This window comes from Apteryx rowi, unplaced genomic scaffold (genome assembly GCF_003343035.1).
Source record: "Apteryx rowi isolate R43461 unplaced genomic scaffold, aptRow1 scaffold_369, whole genome shotgun sequence".
Taxonomy (NCBI): Eukaryota; Metazoa; Chordata; class Aves; order Apterygiformes; family Apterygidae; genus Apteryx; species Apteryx rowi.
In genome coordinates this window covers 176,894-194,037 of record NW_020450185.1, presented here as the reverse complement: position 1 = coordinate 194,037, position 17,144 = coordinate 176,894, and the positions used below count along the sequence as shown (strand labels likewise).

The window sequence follows — 17,144 nt, the reverse complement described above, 5'->3', positions numbered from 1 at the left end:
AAAAGAGAAGAAAAACACTTTTTTCCCCCTTTTCCACCTACCCAGAATTCTAGTGCTTCGGAGGATTGACTGCTTTGGAAAAAGGAATTAATATAGCGGTGTCTCTATGTGAACTTACCCTTGCCATTCAGTAGCATGAGGAAAGACGAGATGTTCTCAGGTGGTTGTTCCAATTCTCATGTAGAGCCTGAAAACAGCATATTTCAGATTTATTCTGTAGTATATGCTTTGAGCACCATCAGAAGCAAGTGCTGGGGTAAGGAAGCCTACATGAGGGTAGAGGGGCAGTCAAGGATTTAAAAGATGTACTTTAAAAACCCAGTGGTAGTATGGCAGAGGGTAAGAAAGACTTCTTTTGTCCTCCTAAGACTGGAGGTGTGTTGGTGGGATCATCAGATTTAATCTGCTTCTGCACAGGGGTCCATTACAGTATGTGTTGGGCTTCCTTCCTTCCTCCATGAGCTACTGCTGCATGCTTTCGGTGGAATATATCTAACCTAAGTAATTATACCAAACAGCTAGTTAATGCTGCTCTGTTCTGCTGTGATGAACTGTACTTCACTAATGCAAATAACTGAGCTTAGACTAATGAATTCACAATTTTTAAGCCATAACTTACATCTGGGGATTTTCATCTGGCAACAGAAGCAATTAAATATCTGGGCATTGATATAATAAACTGGATTAACTAATTAATTGAAATAAATCTTGGTGCAATCATTGGTTAATCTAAATGAGGCATTAATAAATGAGAACTACTGAACCTTACAGTTTGCTGCAAGCTTAATGTTATTAAAAAAAATAATAATCTGTTCCTGATACTCTTGTGAAACTTGTGTTCTCCATTTGTATTTCCAAATACTTATCTGGTGTATTATTAAATGACTAAAGATTATTTTCTTTAATCACAAACCATCCTGACTGGTAGAATCTGTGGGCAGTGGACAACTGGAAGACCTTAAATTGGCTTTTCAGTCCTGAAACTTGTCACTAAATCAATGCAGTATTGAATGAAATAAATGTCTGAGCAGACTTCCACTCTCTAGGTGTTTCCCTTTTTGTGTGGAGCTAAGCAGATGCTCATTTTCTGTGCAGAAAGCTGGCCAGGTCCATATGGCTACTGCTTTCTAAAAATCTATTAGTGTAGTTTTTCATGAGGCTGAACTGGCTAATGATTTTTCAAAATAGAAACAAGATTAAGTATGTTGGCTTTGGTGCACTGAGTGAAGAGCTAGGCCATTGTGACAGGTTTTTCCTTTTTGCGTCTTAGAAAAATCCCTCTTTCTTGCTAAGAAGAGGAAGCAGCACTTTAATGACCTATATGTTTTCAAAGTAAAACCTTGCATTAATGAAGCCTTAAATAAAGCAGTTGACAACTCGGACTCCTGGGCTAGCAAGCTTAGAGCTTGATGTTTATCAGAGTTGAGAAGAACGAAGAGTAGTTATGGTCAGTTTGGAGGCACTCTGGTGTGGATGACTTAGTCTGGACTCAAGTAATAGTTGAGTGATCTCATGGAGCCATGTAAGTCTGAGCTGTGATCCTTTGAGGGACCTGAAAAACTGGTGCCTCAGCCTCCTGGCAGTGGTTGTGATTGCAGGGTACCATTTCCGCAGGAGCTGTGAGGTGGTGTGCTGCCTGGGCTGGCTGAACTGCTGCAAGTAGGGAGACCGTCCCTCCTGGAAATACAGAAGGATCTTTGAAAGCAGAGTGTTATGAGCACTGTTCCTGATTGACTTGAATTATTCAGTTGTATTTAACTTCTTATTCTTCATTAAACATACCAGCAGTAATAATAAGAGCAAGACATCCGTGTTGCTCTGGAAGTTGGTTACCAATGAGGTTCTGTGCTACTAGTGTGTTTCTGCGTCTCGCACAGTACTCTGCCTTACTTTGCCTCACCCTCTCGGCCTTATTCTGTGCCATTTTGGTCCTTGCCCCATCCTGTGTGGAAGTGTAAGCCATTGAGCTTAAGATACCTATTCCCCAGGTGTTGTGGTATATTCTTGTTGTGTAATAAGCTCTTCCTTTCGAGGCTCTGCTCCACATAGGCAAGCTTAGCTATTTTGATGTTGGCTGCCACTTCTGCTGAAATAGATCAATTATTCATTTCATCTTTACCATTTCTTCTTCCCTTCTTCCCTCTACCTTCCTTCCCGGTTTCTCCTTGGGCCATCCTTCATCTCTGATTGGTGTTTCCTCCAGAGAATCTTTCAGGAAAGCATTTCTTTATAATCTTCCTCACTCTGCTGACACAAAAAGCTTCACTGCTTTTTGTCTTCTCCTCACATGGGTTCTTTCCCTCAGTACCTCTGGAATTAATTTTGAAGCATAGATCAGCCTTTAGCTAACTCTGTTTAAGAATGTATTGCTTTTTCCATCATAGTCTTGGGGGCTTTAGAGTAATTTGCTTAGAATACACTTTTAATGGCAAGATTGATGGAAATATTTTATGCCAGCTGAAACTGAGACATTTTTGTTCTAGCGAAACAAAGAAAACCACATAAATTATAGTCAAGAGGGGAGAGACGTGTTTTATAACTATAGATGTATTGAGTACTACTTGACCTGATGTAGGAAAGAAAAGCTGAAAAAATGTAGATATTATCCTTGTTGGGTTATTTTTATTTTGAGCACTATTCTGTTTTTAATTCTCTATGTCAGGGGATGGAGAGGCGACAGTTAAGGGACTGTGCTTGGGGTTGCTGTGCCGAGGATTTTCTTCCAAGACCCGAAGACACATTGATCTATCAGTGGTGTCTTGATAGAGCACTGTGTCCTTTCTGGTGGCTTTTGGCTTCATATTATTTTTACCCATGAACAGCAGGGGAAGGGAAGAATCTGATGCCAGAGAATGAGCCAAAGCCAAATTTGAGTCAATTAGGAAAACATCTGAACTACTCTGCAAGGGAGTGACCTTAAGTGAACTGCAAAGTTTAAAGCACAGGTATTTCCCTAAACCTGTAGAGCCCTGGAATTTGATTAGTGAGTGTGTGCTCACAAAATCGTATTCAAATGTTGCATTGCACAAATCCCAGATCTGATTTGCTTAGAAGCCTGATGGAAATGCCAGAAACTGCTTCCTGAAACATCTTGTTTTACTGTGACTTTGCTTCTCCTATGGGGACTAAACTTTAAATTTTCTATCTCATAACACAAAGTGTTTGAATCCTTTAGGTCTTTAATGTCACTTGAAATTGAACTTTTAATCTGTTTTTTTAAGCAATATGGGTGCCCTCTGGTGGCTAAGTTCTTGCCTGCTGCCTCCCCTTTATACCGAATAACTAAAAATACAAGCTCACCTTGCCTGCATCATGAAGAGCCTGTTGGCTGACCTCCAGTAACTCTGTGGAAAGCAACACCTTTCCAAGAAGTCAAGTTATTTGAGAGTGGAGTAGGGGAATAATTTTCTGGCTGAGTAGAGGAAGAAGAAAAAAATGTCAAGTGTATGATTAATACACTGCAAATACCATCTAATTTTGATCAACTCTGGGTTTGGAAGTAGAGTGCCAATAAAGTCGAGTACCCCTTTAGGATCTGGTCTTCTCACTGCTGTCTCCCTCCCTAAGAAGCTCTGCATCCTCTACTACCTGATCACCTGGCTACCATCTGTGCTCTGCTAAAGGTTGGATCTAGGGGGCAGAAGCAAGGGAGAAAACTAGTGATGGGCATAATCCACAGTAATTAAGGCTTTAAAACAGCAGTTAAGCTAACCTTGTTGTTGCTTTTTACTTTGGCAAGCTTCTACAGTTTCAGCTGTCTACTGCAGTTGACTATCACTGAGACTTGCTGGCGAAAGCTGTATGCTATTTTTTTGGTGTCTAGCCCACAAATAGGTCCACGTGTTATTGGGGCCAGCTAAAGAGAACAAAAGGCTTGTGGGGTTGAAGATTTCCTTACTGCAGCAGAGTGTGGTCTTCCTGTGTTCTTCCTCTGCTGTCTGTTTCTAGACCAGGTTTCAAGAAAATTAAGAAATCTAAAAGGATCTTGCTCCCCCCCACAAGGGATCTTATTCCCCTCACACCTTTTCCCATGAAGCAATTGAAGGTTTCACATTCCTTTAGGTATCCAAAGCAGTAAGAACTTCCTAACATTTAAATAAGTCCACCTTGCAGGTTCTTATTATGAGTGTCTTTGGCCAGAGACTTAGCTTCTTGAGGTAGGACTGCTTTTCTTTCTTTTTCCCCCCTGATTTGCTGGAGTTCCTCGTTGGGTAACTATTTTACATAATTTTAGTCCTCAGTTGACACCACTTTACCTTAGTTTTATACTTGCTCTCTTGTGTTCTCATGCCATCCTCAGTGGAAATTAAGATGGATTGGATAGCACAGTCAGGCAGGTAAACACTTCTTGTGAGCTTAGGAAATGCTCTGGCATGGAAACACGTGCTTTATCCTGTGCATGCGAGGAGGCTCACCAGTTTTATTGCCTTGCAGGGCTGAGCCTTTTGCTTGCAAAACAAAATATGATGCTGGAATGATTAATGTTGTAAGACGTCTTCACTTAATGGCTTGTTGAATAATTGTGAATGTTTGGGAAAGGGAACAGATGTTGAAGAGAATTGATATGCCTTTCCTGTCAGCCACCTGGGTTCTGGGGTTGGTCTCTCTTAAAACATTTTGGCAATGCTTAAATTATAGATACATGTTGGTAAAACTTGGTGGAAAATTAAGTGTTTTGGATTGATAAACTCTTAATATGGAGACTTGATTTGTTTGTCCTTACAGAGAAACTAAGTATTTTCAAGGAACTCAGTCAAGAAAAGAAGGACTTAAAATCACGATTCACATCACCTATTTTCTTTAGTTGATATTTGATGTTTATAACATGCCCAGTAAGTTAATAGGCTTTTAGCCAAAGGTGATGATTGCTGAAGGTGAAACTAGATATAATACAGACTATAAGTTCCTGGAATTAATGCTTTGTTTGTATCTAATAGCCCTGCTTGAAGCTGTACTTACCTTTTGGAGGGGGAGCTCACTCAGTCTTGAGTTTTTTTTTTAAAGAAACCATTTGGGCCAGAATCTGTACATTAGGGAAATTGTTCAAATGCTCCACACCACGAAAAAGCCTGCTTTATTCTTGACCTCAGCTCAGTGAATGCTAGTGCCTGCTTTCAGCTGTTTCTTTGTTTTGTCATTAGTTAGAGCTCTCTATCTAACTTGTTCCTCTAGCAGGAATTTGGACTATGATTGATTTGCCCCTTTGTCTGCTCTTTGTTAGCCTGTAAAGAGTAAGCTCTGACTCTCAAACTTGCCCTACTAAATATTTAATTTGTGTTTCTTGGGTAGGATTCAGAGGAAAAAAAGATGTTAAAAAAATGAAGCACCATAACACAGTAGCCTAGGAGGGCTGTCCCAGTGCCAAACAGAAGCAATTTAATAATGAGACAACTTGAGATTCCTGTGTTTATATGTAGAAGGTTTGCATTAGTTCTTTTGACTGTGATTATTCACCAGGAGTTATGTTGAACTGATGAGCCACTAAGACACCAAATGGCTTTCAGAGTCGTTAGCTTCTAGGACGAATGCAACCTGTCATGTACGCATGGTCTTTGGTTGTTGTTACTAGATGTTCCCCTTGGTGTTTGGTCATGTTGAGTTGGGTACTGTTTGCTTGCTTGCACTCAGCTTACCAAGTGAGACTGTCATTTGTAGCGTGCTCTGAATCTTTACTGATAGATCCCAGGGGACCTGATGAGGTCCTCTAGGTCATTAATAAAAGAGGCGGCATAGGGCCAAGAACTTACTCTTGTTGGAGCTTGGGAGAAGCTCAGCCACTCGTTGATGATCAAATGCTTGTGTTTGAAGCATATTATTACCTAGTTTTTTAATCCATTGAATGTGTCATGTTTTTTTTTTATTGCTATAGTTTATTAATCACAATGTCATTTTAGTAGCAAGTGAAATACCATATGGGAATTTATGTTCATTACACCAATGCTATTACCATTATCAACAACACTAGTAATCTCGTCAAGAAATGGCATCAGTTTAGCTTGACAAGACTCACTTTCCGTAAGCCCTCGTTGACTGTTGCTAAATTCTTCTTTCCCCTCTTTTAATTAAAAAAGCCTAGATCTTGTTTGCTTAGTCTGATACCAGTCTTGGGCTACGTAACAGGTCTATGATTATACCAATTGCTCTGTTCTTTTAAATATTAACAATGCTGAGTTAAGGCTTATTGAATATCAACAGATATTCAATAATGAATGATTTTTCCGTAGAGTCTCGGACAACTCTTAATAAAACTAAACCTCAGACTTCTGAAGAAAGTTTCCCAGAGCTGCTGAACAGAAAGTGCATGTCAATAGTGTTGCTGTGGAATATAGACCTTGGTACCGTTTGAGTAGAGAGAGTCTGTCTGCACTGCCTCTTGAGAAAACCAGGATATAGGCATATAAAACATTACATTTCCAAGTGAACACTTACTCTGTTTATGATAGTTCTGTAACTTCCAGTAGCATAGTAAACAATCTTGATTTATTACATGTTCCTTGTTTTTGATAACTCGGACAACAAAAAGACCATGTTGTTGGTCATCACCCCACCCTTGTGTGTTTTTGTGTCCCTTATCAATTTTGTACAGTTCTTTTGCTTTCAATTTGTTTGGAGTACTTTCAGTTTTCCCCTTCTTTTTGGTTCTTGTCTGTTTCCTTATTTCTACAGGCTTTTGCTTTCTTGTAGAGCAAAGTTGTTGGTTTTTTTCCACGTATATTTTTTCAGCAGTTTTGGCATCTTTCTGTCCCTTGAGTATAATCTTTTAATACCCAATAAAATGCTCTTCAACCATTGGTAGTTGTCATTCTAAGTCAGGCTTATTTGTCTTGGTTGATCTGGCTCATAATTTTCAGCCTGGAAAAAGCCAGGTTCACACAAAGCCTCAAGTATTGTAAAAAGTGCTGTTCTGTGTTTACTGAAGGCACCTTAAAGTTTTTAGAATAGGAGACTTGCTCAACCTGCTCTGCCTCCCTTATTCTCCCAACCTGCCGAAGACATTGTGTTGCATGAAAACAATGTCAGTGATGGACAGCAGTGAAGGGTAATGAGCTTGCTTTTTTCGGGAGGATCAGGAATAAAGTACGGGATGCAGGCTGTGGTCCGTCCGAGAGCCTACCAAGTTCGTGTGACTATCATACCTCACACTTCTCATTATGTCTGTCACCTTTGCAGTTTTATACGATTATTTTACATTGCTGGACCTTCTGCATACACAGGAGCATATACAAGGGGAGTTCTAGCAGTGAGTAGAAGCAACTGTCATTTTCTTAGAAAAGAGCTATTAAGCTGGTCAGTCTTAAAAATGTAGTTTGGATCAACAGCAGTTCAAGTGAGCAGCACGTTTGGGAGGTGAAGAACGCAGGCTTACTGCTCTGAACTCGGTTCTTCTTGTGCATGACAGATGTAACTGAGTCAGGACTGCTTGTATCCAAGTTACCGTCAGAGCTACAGCTCTGTGCTCTGTTCCTCTATCCCACTCAAGGTGAGCTCTATTTGGAAATGTAAGCAGCATTTCCTGGCTTAAGAAATTAACAGTAACGGAGATTTATAGTTTACAAGGGTGTTAGAATAACGTCAGTAGGATGCCTCCAGCATGTGTCATTAGGGTTGAAGGCCTCCGTGAAGCAATTATTTTCTACAAGCTGTCAGGGAGGTACCTCTAAGGAGCAGTGCTCTGTTATCCCATGTGATCCGAGTTAGCTGGGAAGCTCTGCAGGTTCACTGTCTTCAGAGCCATCCTCTTCAATAGGCTTCCAGCAGAGATGCTCATGTCCTGGCCTGTCCGTCTCCACCTGAGTTGTGGTGCTGCTGCCTGAACTGGACTGCAGCAGAGGCGGGTGGGAGGGAGTGTGAGAAGTCGTCTAGCAGTCTGCCTGCTGCCAAGGCAGGCTTGGTTGTGTCAAAGCCTGTCCAGACAGATAGCTGTCCCACTATTTTTAGAAATCTGCTAGTGATGGAGATAGCAGTAATGGAATAAAGCCTCCCAGGCAGTTGATTCCAATGCTTCCCTGTCATTAACATTAAAGTGTGTGTGTGTGTGTGTACACGCATGCTTCTCCCTCTTTCACCAAAAAGCAAGTCTCTTCCCTTGTTATGTCCCTAAGCACCTCTGCTTCTTGTCCTGCCCTCACTTGTCCAAGAGACCTAGTCTTGCAGCAGTTTTAACATAAAGTTATCACCCCTTTCTTTTTTTCTGTTGTGGAACAATCTGACGACTTTGAGCCTTTTTTCCCCAGTGTGTCCTGGATGCTTAATCATTCCTGTTGCTCTTTGTTGGACTTTCTCTAGTTGGTCTAGCCCTTTCTGGAGTGTGTTGTCAGTAACTGAACGTGTTTTCTGCTGAGATATTACCTGTGTTGACTAGAGGGGAAGGAAGGATTTGCACATCTTAGACTACTGTGATGTTTATGCCTCCTGATACGATGACTACCTTTGCCACAGCAGCATACGCTGTTGGCTCACGTTCAGCTTGCGATGCATTGCAATGCCAAGGCTGCGGTGGTAGCATTGCAGCATCTTCTGTTGTGGTCTCATGTATGTTGGGTTTCTGAGCTCTGGGCATACTTTAACCAGTTGGGGAATGAAGATTTTTCTTAATTAAAAACACTGAAATAGGGTCTGAAGCAGACTGGAGTTGATGTGAAGTCTGACTAGATATAATCTTTCTGTTACAGTGAACTCCTGGTGATGACTCTTTGAACACAGTTTTCAACCAAGTTTTTGCCTTGCTTCAATCACTTAATGTACATTATATTGCAGGGGCTTTTTTATGGAAATGTTTAAAGTGAAGAAACCTTTCAAAGCTTGGTGCTATGTGCTGGATGGGAAGTTACTCAGCCTTACAATTATGCCCTTAGTTTTGACTCGGGGAAGATGATATGCTGCCTTGTCACCCATCAACCCCTTGCAAAACTGTGTCTTTAGTATGAAGTCACTGAAAGGCTGTCTGTCCTTCTTTAGGTTGTTGGAATTCTCTGTGGTGGGAGATTTTAGGTTTCGCCATGTATCTCTAAAGCGATGGTTTGTATTCATCCCTAGTGGTGTTTATCCTGCCTCTGTGATTAAGTTGCAGTAAGTGGGTTGATAGTTGTGAATGGGAGGTTCTTTACGCTGCAAACGTGAAGTGTGTTCTGCTGAGGCTGAAAAGAGGTTGAAAAAAATACTGAAAACCTAGGAATTTGTGGGCTTGAGGAGTAACAGTGATGCATTAGGGTGTGGGAGCAAGAACTAAGTGGCTGCCAAAGAAAGTGTGCAGGGCCCTGCATTTGGGCAGGCATCCTGTCCACCCAGGAGAAGAGAAGGTTAGCTTGGCTGAGGAGACCTTAGGGTCTGACAAGGAGAGAGTGTCATGAAAGTCAGGAGGTCGTGCTTGAATTTAGCAACACTGAAATCAATTTTTATAAAGCTCACAGTCAAATGCTAGTGAATATGTTCTACAAGTTACAGAGTTTGTTCCGATCTTAATAATTAAGATCAAAAGTTGCCTAATAGGATGTAAGATAAGGTGTAGATGACTTGCACACGATGAAATTGTGCTTAAGAAAACAAATCCAGATGTTCTGTCATTATGTTTCTTGACCTTTTTTAGGTTATGGTTAAGATTCAGAGCTATTCCTTTAATCTAATTGTTCATACTCATCTCTGAAATCTGTCTTAATTTTTGTGTGTTATTGTTACAGCTTTGTCACAAATTCATTGTGCTAATTTACGTCAGTGTCAAATACTGTGAAAGATGATGGAGGCAGCGAAGTATTAAGTTCTGTGAGAGATGACTTCCTGAAAAATTGGGCTATGGATCCTCATCATTTTTGGTCAATGTCTTATTCATCTAATTAAATGAATCACTGAACATGGTTGAGCTGAGGATGAGATAGAAGAGAGCTCCTCCCTTAAAATACTCCCCATCCCTGGAGGTTGCATATTTTTATGTATGCTAAGTTCCACCAGACCAAGCTTGCTCTTGCTTTTCAATATGAAAACTTGAAATTTGAAGTGGCTTTTAAACACCACTTGGATGTCTCCAGATGTTTACATGCAAGGAGCATGGCAACTCTGGTCAAAGAGCACATCTGTCATGCAGAATTCGTCTCTCCTGCTTCTGTTTCAAAGTGAGGTCTTTACTGACTCCTGGACACCCTACTACTTGGGTCCTTTCAGTGATTTTGCTGGATCTCCTTGACTTCCTTCTGGGACTAAATTGCACCTGGTAACTTTTCTAACTGCTTTCAGGATTAGAATAACTGAGCACTGTTCTCTGACCAAAGCTTGTTGTTTAAACACACTGCTCTGCCTGTCTCTTGAAGAAAAATGCTTTAAAATAGGGGGTTGTAATTTCTCAAATTGGAAAGCCTGCAACTGTGCAGTATCCTACCAATCTCTGCTGTGAGTCTCAGGACCCTTCTTGGGTGTATATCCTTTGGGTGCCCGTGTTTGACTCCTTCAAACAGTGCTTTGCTAAGTTGTGTGGTAGACCTTTTTGGTAAGCAGGTGGTTTTCTCTGGGAATGATGAACATAATTATGTGGCTGATTCTTGTTTTTTTTTCTGAGGATTGAAAGAGGAGAGTGCTGAGTAGGTGGAAAATACTACCTTTGCCTTGAACTCAATTCAATGGGGAGAAAAACCTGAGGAGAATGAAGGGGTTGGAGCACACCACCTAGCATCCAGGGCAGGCTTGCTCTGTGGATAGTGACTGACATTTAGCGTTACCAACCAATTCTTTATATTTTTGTTTTCCTTTTGTGTACTAGGTTTGTGTAGAAGCTGTAGAAACGGGCACACCATTCCTGCCTAAACAGCCAGCGTGCCAGCTTTGGGCAAAGGGTAGGGGAGCAAGGTTGCAGCTATGGAGTCCGTCTCCTGGAAGATGGAGATGGAGAGTCTTTGCTTGCCTATGGCAGTGCAGCAGGATAGATATTTTTGGAGGAGTGGGATTCTTTCAGCTGCTTTTTGACATCTGCATTGAAAGACTCCTCCATGTGGATACAGTATGGAAGTTACAGGTGTTGGAGGTCAAAAATTTAAACGGAGGTTGGTTGTGGAGGATGCAAAATGAGTAGAGTAGTAGGTGTACATAGGGAGCAGATTCTTCAAGGGTTAATTCAGGGCTGGGAAAGTCTTTTGTACTGTGGCCTGGAGGTGTGGAGTAGCAGGGACTGTTTAAAACCTTGCTTGAGAAGTAGGTTACAAACTGTTCTTCTATTCTCAGAGCTCATTTTGCGTGCATGGTGGGAAGATGGTCTATAGAGCACCGTTAATTACCTGGATAAACTAGAGGTTAAAAAGACTGCATTCAAAGAACCAATTCCTGCACCATTATAGCCCACTAGCTTGACAGCCTGATGGATCAAAGGAATGCATAGGATTTGCTGAAAACTTTTGATTTTTGAGTTTCAACCGTCCCTTCTCTGGTTTGCTAACTGTCAGGCAAGTATTACAGGAGCAAATCTTACCAGTACAGATCTTCTCTGACATGTTTGGTATGATGCAGCTTGGTTGTGTAGATAAGCAATCAGTTTTGAATGGCTTTTGTTTCTCAGTGACCCTCTAAGAGATTCTCTTAGAGATACTTAAGACTGGTTTCCTGCCTGCAGAAGGACTTTCCTTGTCAGCACTGGTGTTGTAGCCTTAGCTGGCAGCAGCTTATTGTGGTTTTGGCTGTTGTTGTAGTTCACTACAACTTTGTGAGCATGTGCCAGGGCTGATTAAACTTTCAGGAAAGGCTTCAGAAGTGCCAGCTTGGACTTTCAGCTCCAAGTGAGCCATCGGCTGCCTGGCTCTTCTGAGGAGTGAACTTCACTGTCTTGAGATGCTCCTGGAGGATGCAGAAGCCCTTCGTTTGGGCCTCCTGTCTGAAACGAGCAAGATTCTCAAGTTGTGTGAGAATATGGTTAATTTTAACATGTGTTCCTAAAGAAAAAGCAACTACATGCCGTGTTTCTGATCTGCTCTGTCTACCCTCAAGCTTCTGTTCAGTTCGAACCAAGTTTGGTCCAGTGGAAGTCCTAAGGCTACTGCTTTGCCATTAGTCTTACAAAAGTATATTGGCAAATAAACACTAAGGACCTTTCCTGTAAGGAAAGGCTGATATGTTAGTCTCCATTTTTGTATGAAAAAGCTTTGTTAGTACTGCTGTTCACCAAGTATTTGTCTTTAAAACAAATCCTCACCGTTTAGCGGTTGTATTCTGTCCCAGTGTGAATGAGAAATCTGAACTGTTTAACCCCATTGTAGTGCATGGGGGTAATGCACCTTAATACTTCCAAAACAATTTTGGCAACTTGATGGTGGTTGTTCAAGTGTTTTCTGTAACTTGCTGAAGTGGTTATCGCAGTATGAACAAAAGTGAATTTGATTTTATCATGATTCATTCTGTTCTTAAGTATAGTCTCCAGGAGTTTATTCTGGAAAGTGTTGATTTTTGGGGTGTCTGTGTGTGTGTCTGTTTGTGGTTCCCCCCCACCCCCCCTTCCCATCAGTACTGTGGAAGGATTTGAATTTGTTAGCCCTCCCAAGACCTTCCAAATCTATCCTGTACTGTAATTGTTAGTGAATTAGTGGGTGTTGAGGCGGAATGAGTTGCCTTTTATTTTGGTAGCATTTAAAAATGACTGAAGGAGTCCCTGCCCTCCTTCTTCTTCTTGGAATATGATGTGCTGAGATTGCTCCGGAGCTGTGTGCTGCTGGGGAGACATACATGGATTCTTCTTTATTAACTTTATACACCGTGTCTGTGTTTTCCAGCCAACTGATGGAATGAAATATGAATATCCTTTTGCTTAAAGCTTGTTTCAAAATCTTGGTTTAGTTTTGTTTTTTTCCCCCGAAGGCAGTGATGAAAGTAAAACAGTTATAAATAATTGTGTTCTCAGCTACTGAAAATACTGAAGTATGAAACTTCATCAGAAGGCTCGTGACTAATGAGCACTCCCTGACTGTGTTAGCCCTTTTCTCTGTGATTAGTCCAAACATCCACCAGCAGTGCAAAGTAAAGGTGGCTTAGCTTAAGTTTCAGACAGGCTGGTTTGCCAAATCTTTTAATTTCTCTTTTTAAAGTACTCAGTTTCTTCAAGCCATTACTTGTGACATGCTAACATATGCTTAGGATTATAACTTCACTGATGTCAATGTGTATGGTCTTAAACTGCCTTGCAGGTAAAATGTAGGAACTGCCCTGGCGTTGTGTTTGGCGTATGGACTTAGTGTGCTCTTTATTTAACCAGTCCTTGGACAGTTGGTTATTCAGCAGCTAGGCAGGGAGACGAAGCAGTTTTGAGCAGTGAGTCTTAGTCTACAAACAGGGTTGCTGAAGGTCTGTGTGTCTGTGAAGAGCGAGGAGAAGAGGTCCTTTGCTCTGCCCAGAGTAGTAGTTCCAGCTTGTGGATGAACAAATCCTGCAACACTGGTACCTACGGGAGGCTGGTAGATGAGAAATAAAACTCAACCTGTCACCTGTTGGAGACAAAGTAAATCAGTCGTGCTGAGAGGGAGAGGCTATTCTTTCTGAATCCTGCAGTGCTGACAGTAAAGCACGTTTCCATCAGTATCATATTTTTATTGAGGGATGTTAGAATTTAAAGCTAGAGGCAGCTATAGTATGCGCTTCCCAAGCTGAATCTTGCCTGCCTAGCTTTTAGGAGAAGGTATGATAATTCATTCAGCAATGCGTCCTGATGTCTTTGAACTGGTAAAAAAAAAAAAAAAAAAATCACTGTGACTATTAGTTTGTTTCTTTGAGTGGGAAAAACTTGATCAAAGAAACAGGAAGCAGCATACAATATTCCTTGGGGGGTCTCTAATTTTTTTGCTTTTGCTTTGCAGTCCTTCACACTGAACTGCAGCAGACGTTTCATTCGTGGAGAGCCTTGTGTGGCTCTCTTTATAGCTTTACCATTCTTAGCAGTCAGAACTGTTAATCTTCTAAGCTGGTGTTTTCTTCTTGCTTGTTGCAGGGCCTATGCAGAAGACTCATCGTCTGTAAAACACGATCCAGGGACAGAACCAAATGAGAAGATGAAGCACCAGGAGGAGGAGGAGAGCAGCAGCAGCAATGACAGCAGGAAGGCTGTAGCATCAGGCAATGAGGAGGCTCAGCCAGAGGGGAAGAAGAAAAAGCGTTCAGGGTTCAGGGACCGTAAGGTATGAAACCTTGCCATGTTATGCTGCAGCAGTTGCACTGCAGTGAAAAAGAGAAAAAATTTGTAGAACGCTTCATGCAAGCGCGTGTTCCAAGTCTGGCTTTTGGTCTGTACTTGCCTTATTTTCTAAAGGGGCCTTGCTATTTTGGGAATCTACTTTCTTGGCTTGCTACCTTGAGTTTCTTTAGGTAGAAACCTGCTTTTTGGAAAGCACAGTGCACTGATTCTCTGAAATGAAGAGCCCTTAGCACCTCCAGTTGGATGTCTGAGAGTGGATATCTGAGAAATCAAGACTCTTACCTTGAATTCTGTTAGAATGATGAATGCAAACTAGGGAATAAATTCAATAGTTTGTTTTAAAACAATCTTGTGTCTAGCCTGTATCTATGTGGAAGTCCATCCATTTGTATATGTTTACAGACAAACAGGCAGCATGTGTAGAAAGAAGTAGAGGACAAGTGTAGAAGGGAGGGTGGTAGGAAAGGAGTAACTTTGATTTATTTTATTTCCCTTTTTTAATTTTCTATGTAAATTAGTTGTCGGAATACAACTTTTTTCCTCCCTCATCTTGATTAGCCACGTTTCTCTCTCGAAGCCTATGCCGATTTAATTTTCGTATCAGACAAATTTTCAAGAGGAGGAAAGCTTGAGTAATTTGTATTGTCAGCTTGTGACTTGCCTTCAGTGCTGGATAGTCTCAAGGGCTTTGGGCTCTTCAGAATTATCTGACTAGTTTGGTGCTATCTGTAACCACTGTTGTTATAAGATGTACGATTCGGTCTGATGAAGAGACCTGTAGTTGAGAGTTGGCAGACAGCACTTCTTTTTTTTTTTTTTTTCCCCAAACCTGTCTGGATGTTGGTTTTATTGGTCTGTTTGATTTAGTATCTTTGCAGTGCCAAAGAGGAGAACGGAAGTATGTGTTCTTCACAATTTCTTTTCTGTACGATTTGCTTTTGGTAATTACTTTAAGTCCATATCCTAGAGGCTGCATCTCATTAGTTGTTAAATTGTGGATGGTCATATATAGTGGTTTAATAGCTTTCCATAAAACCTAAAGAGGTGTTTTGTTTGAAGCTGCTGAATCATGTTCTGGTCTGGCTTAGATTGGATGACACAGCTTGCTTAAACTTCAAGTGTCTTGTGGTATTTGGAGCTACAGACTTTCCCTGCTGTGACATTCTGGTGGCAGTTCGGTGAAGCCATATTGAAAGATCCTAGGTTGAGATGTTGGGAATTGTTCAGGGAATCTGCCTGCTACATTTCTGTTAATTTTCTTGGCAATTGGGTGTTAGGTACTCTGACAGCATCAGCAAAGTTTCAACTGTTGCCAGTACCACTCAAGAAAAGCAGACTATTTTTTCAGTGTCAGCAGATGGAGGCAGGTGGCAAAGAGCAAAGATACGATGGACCTTTGTGCGCACTTCTAGGTTTTTTTTAAGCAAAAGAACATTTGTTGATATAGCTAGTACAAAGACTTTTTTTTTTGGTCTTACTTGGCTGGTTGCTTCTGGCTATAGAAGCCAGGGAACATTTGTTTGCAAGTGAGGACTTCTATTTTGGGTGCTAGGAAACAAGCCTAACCAGACGAGCTCTTTCCTTGCCGTACTTGTTGAGTGTGCTGAACCTCATGCCGCTGTTGCTTTTGCTTCATTTAATGCAGGCTGTGACCGGTAGTGTCTCAAATGCCAGGCTCTGTGTTTGTTGTGTTTGTGCAGATCCATTGTGGGCTTGGTGTTTAATCGGCAGTTGCCCTAGTGAGTAACCTCAGGAGATATGTGTGAATGCTCCCTGCTCTGATGACAGAGGAAGGTGTGCCCCATCCATGCTCCTGACTCAGAAATCAGGTGTGCTTGCAGGATACGCTGCTCCCATAACCAGTCATGTGTAGTAGCTAGGGAATTCCCGACACTTCTAGATATTAAACAAACCAAAAAAAACCCTTTGCAACTCTCCCTGTAACTAATTGAAAAGGATGCGGGATTTTCCTTGAGGAAAAATGCTTTCAATTAAGCTTAATTTTGCCACTTGTTTGTTATCTCAATGTTGGTTTTAATGAATCTGATGATGAGTGGTGGAATCATAAATTAAGCATGACGGTGTTATTTTGGGTAGTGACTCAGTGGAGAGGAAGTTGACTAGAAATCATTCAGTGGCTGGTGGAGCTGGTGCTGGCACCATGTGTGGCTGGTTCAAGGGCATGTGCTCTGTCATGTACGTGATATATAGGTCCTGCCTGCATAGGGCAGAAGAGGAAAAGGTTCAAGTGCTTTTATAGTTTGAAGGTTAATGATTGGTAATGCATGCTGCGAGTGGGCTGACGTGTCAATTAATTTGCTGAAAGAACTTGGGCTGCTTTAACGAGATCTATTTGCAATGGTCGTTAGGACCTGGCAGGTATGTTGTGTTATGAGTGTTAATTGTGCTGAGACTTCATTTCAGTCTGCATTACAGTAGGAAACCTAATGAAAATGAATACTAATTTATCTACCCTGTTAGTATGCCCAGGGTGTGCAGTGAAGCCAGAGTGCTAGAGGTCCTGTTCTGTTTTGCCATCAGGGAGGCCCTGGTGATGCTCTGGAAGTGCATTGAGGTGTTATTTTAGGGCTTCATTTTCATGCATGCATAGGATTTTTATTTTATTTTTTTCCCCTACTTTTAACCTGAGGCTTAGCATGGACTTGACTCCATGGACATGACTATCTCAACTGAAGCTTCAGTCGTGTAGAGCAATAGGGATTACTTGCTGGTCTTTCTTCTCCAATAAATACTTGCATTAATACATGTCAGAAGTAGCTTTTCCCTTTTGGTCGAACAGTATCTTTCTGGGAGGCCCAGATTACACTAAGCTGCAGCTTTCTGCAGCTGGGTGAGAATTTCTGACTGGCCTCCACTGCACAGAGCACTGGTGCTTATTGGGGGAAAGCAGCTGTGTGGGTGCACGCTCCCAGGAAAGTGTTCCGGAGCATTTCTTAGGCAAGAGGGGAGCATGTTGTGGGAGAGGAGAATT

The 17,144-nt window shown here is 41.5% G+C and overlaps 1 protein-coding gene across 7 annotated transcripts in view; it reads left to right on the top strand.

Moving 5' to 3' along the window:
* The window catches only part of MICU1 (mitochondrial calcium uptake 1), a 132,760-nt gene that overhangs the window by 23,586 nt on the left and 92,030 nt on the right, over nucleotides 1-17,144 (top strand). For all 7 annotated transcript variants that reach the window (XR_003254803.1, XM_026073467.1, XM_026073463.1 and 4 more), the window contains one exon: nucleotides 13,949-14,135. Coding sequence is in view for 6 of the 7 variants with exons in the window: in XM_026073467.1 (XP_025929252.1) it covers nucleotides 13,949-14,135 (187 nt within the window). In the remaining variant the exon portion in view is untranslated. The remainder of the gene's footprint in view (nucleotides 1-13,948; nucleotides 14,136-17,144) is intronic.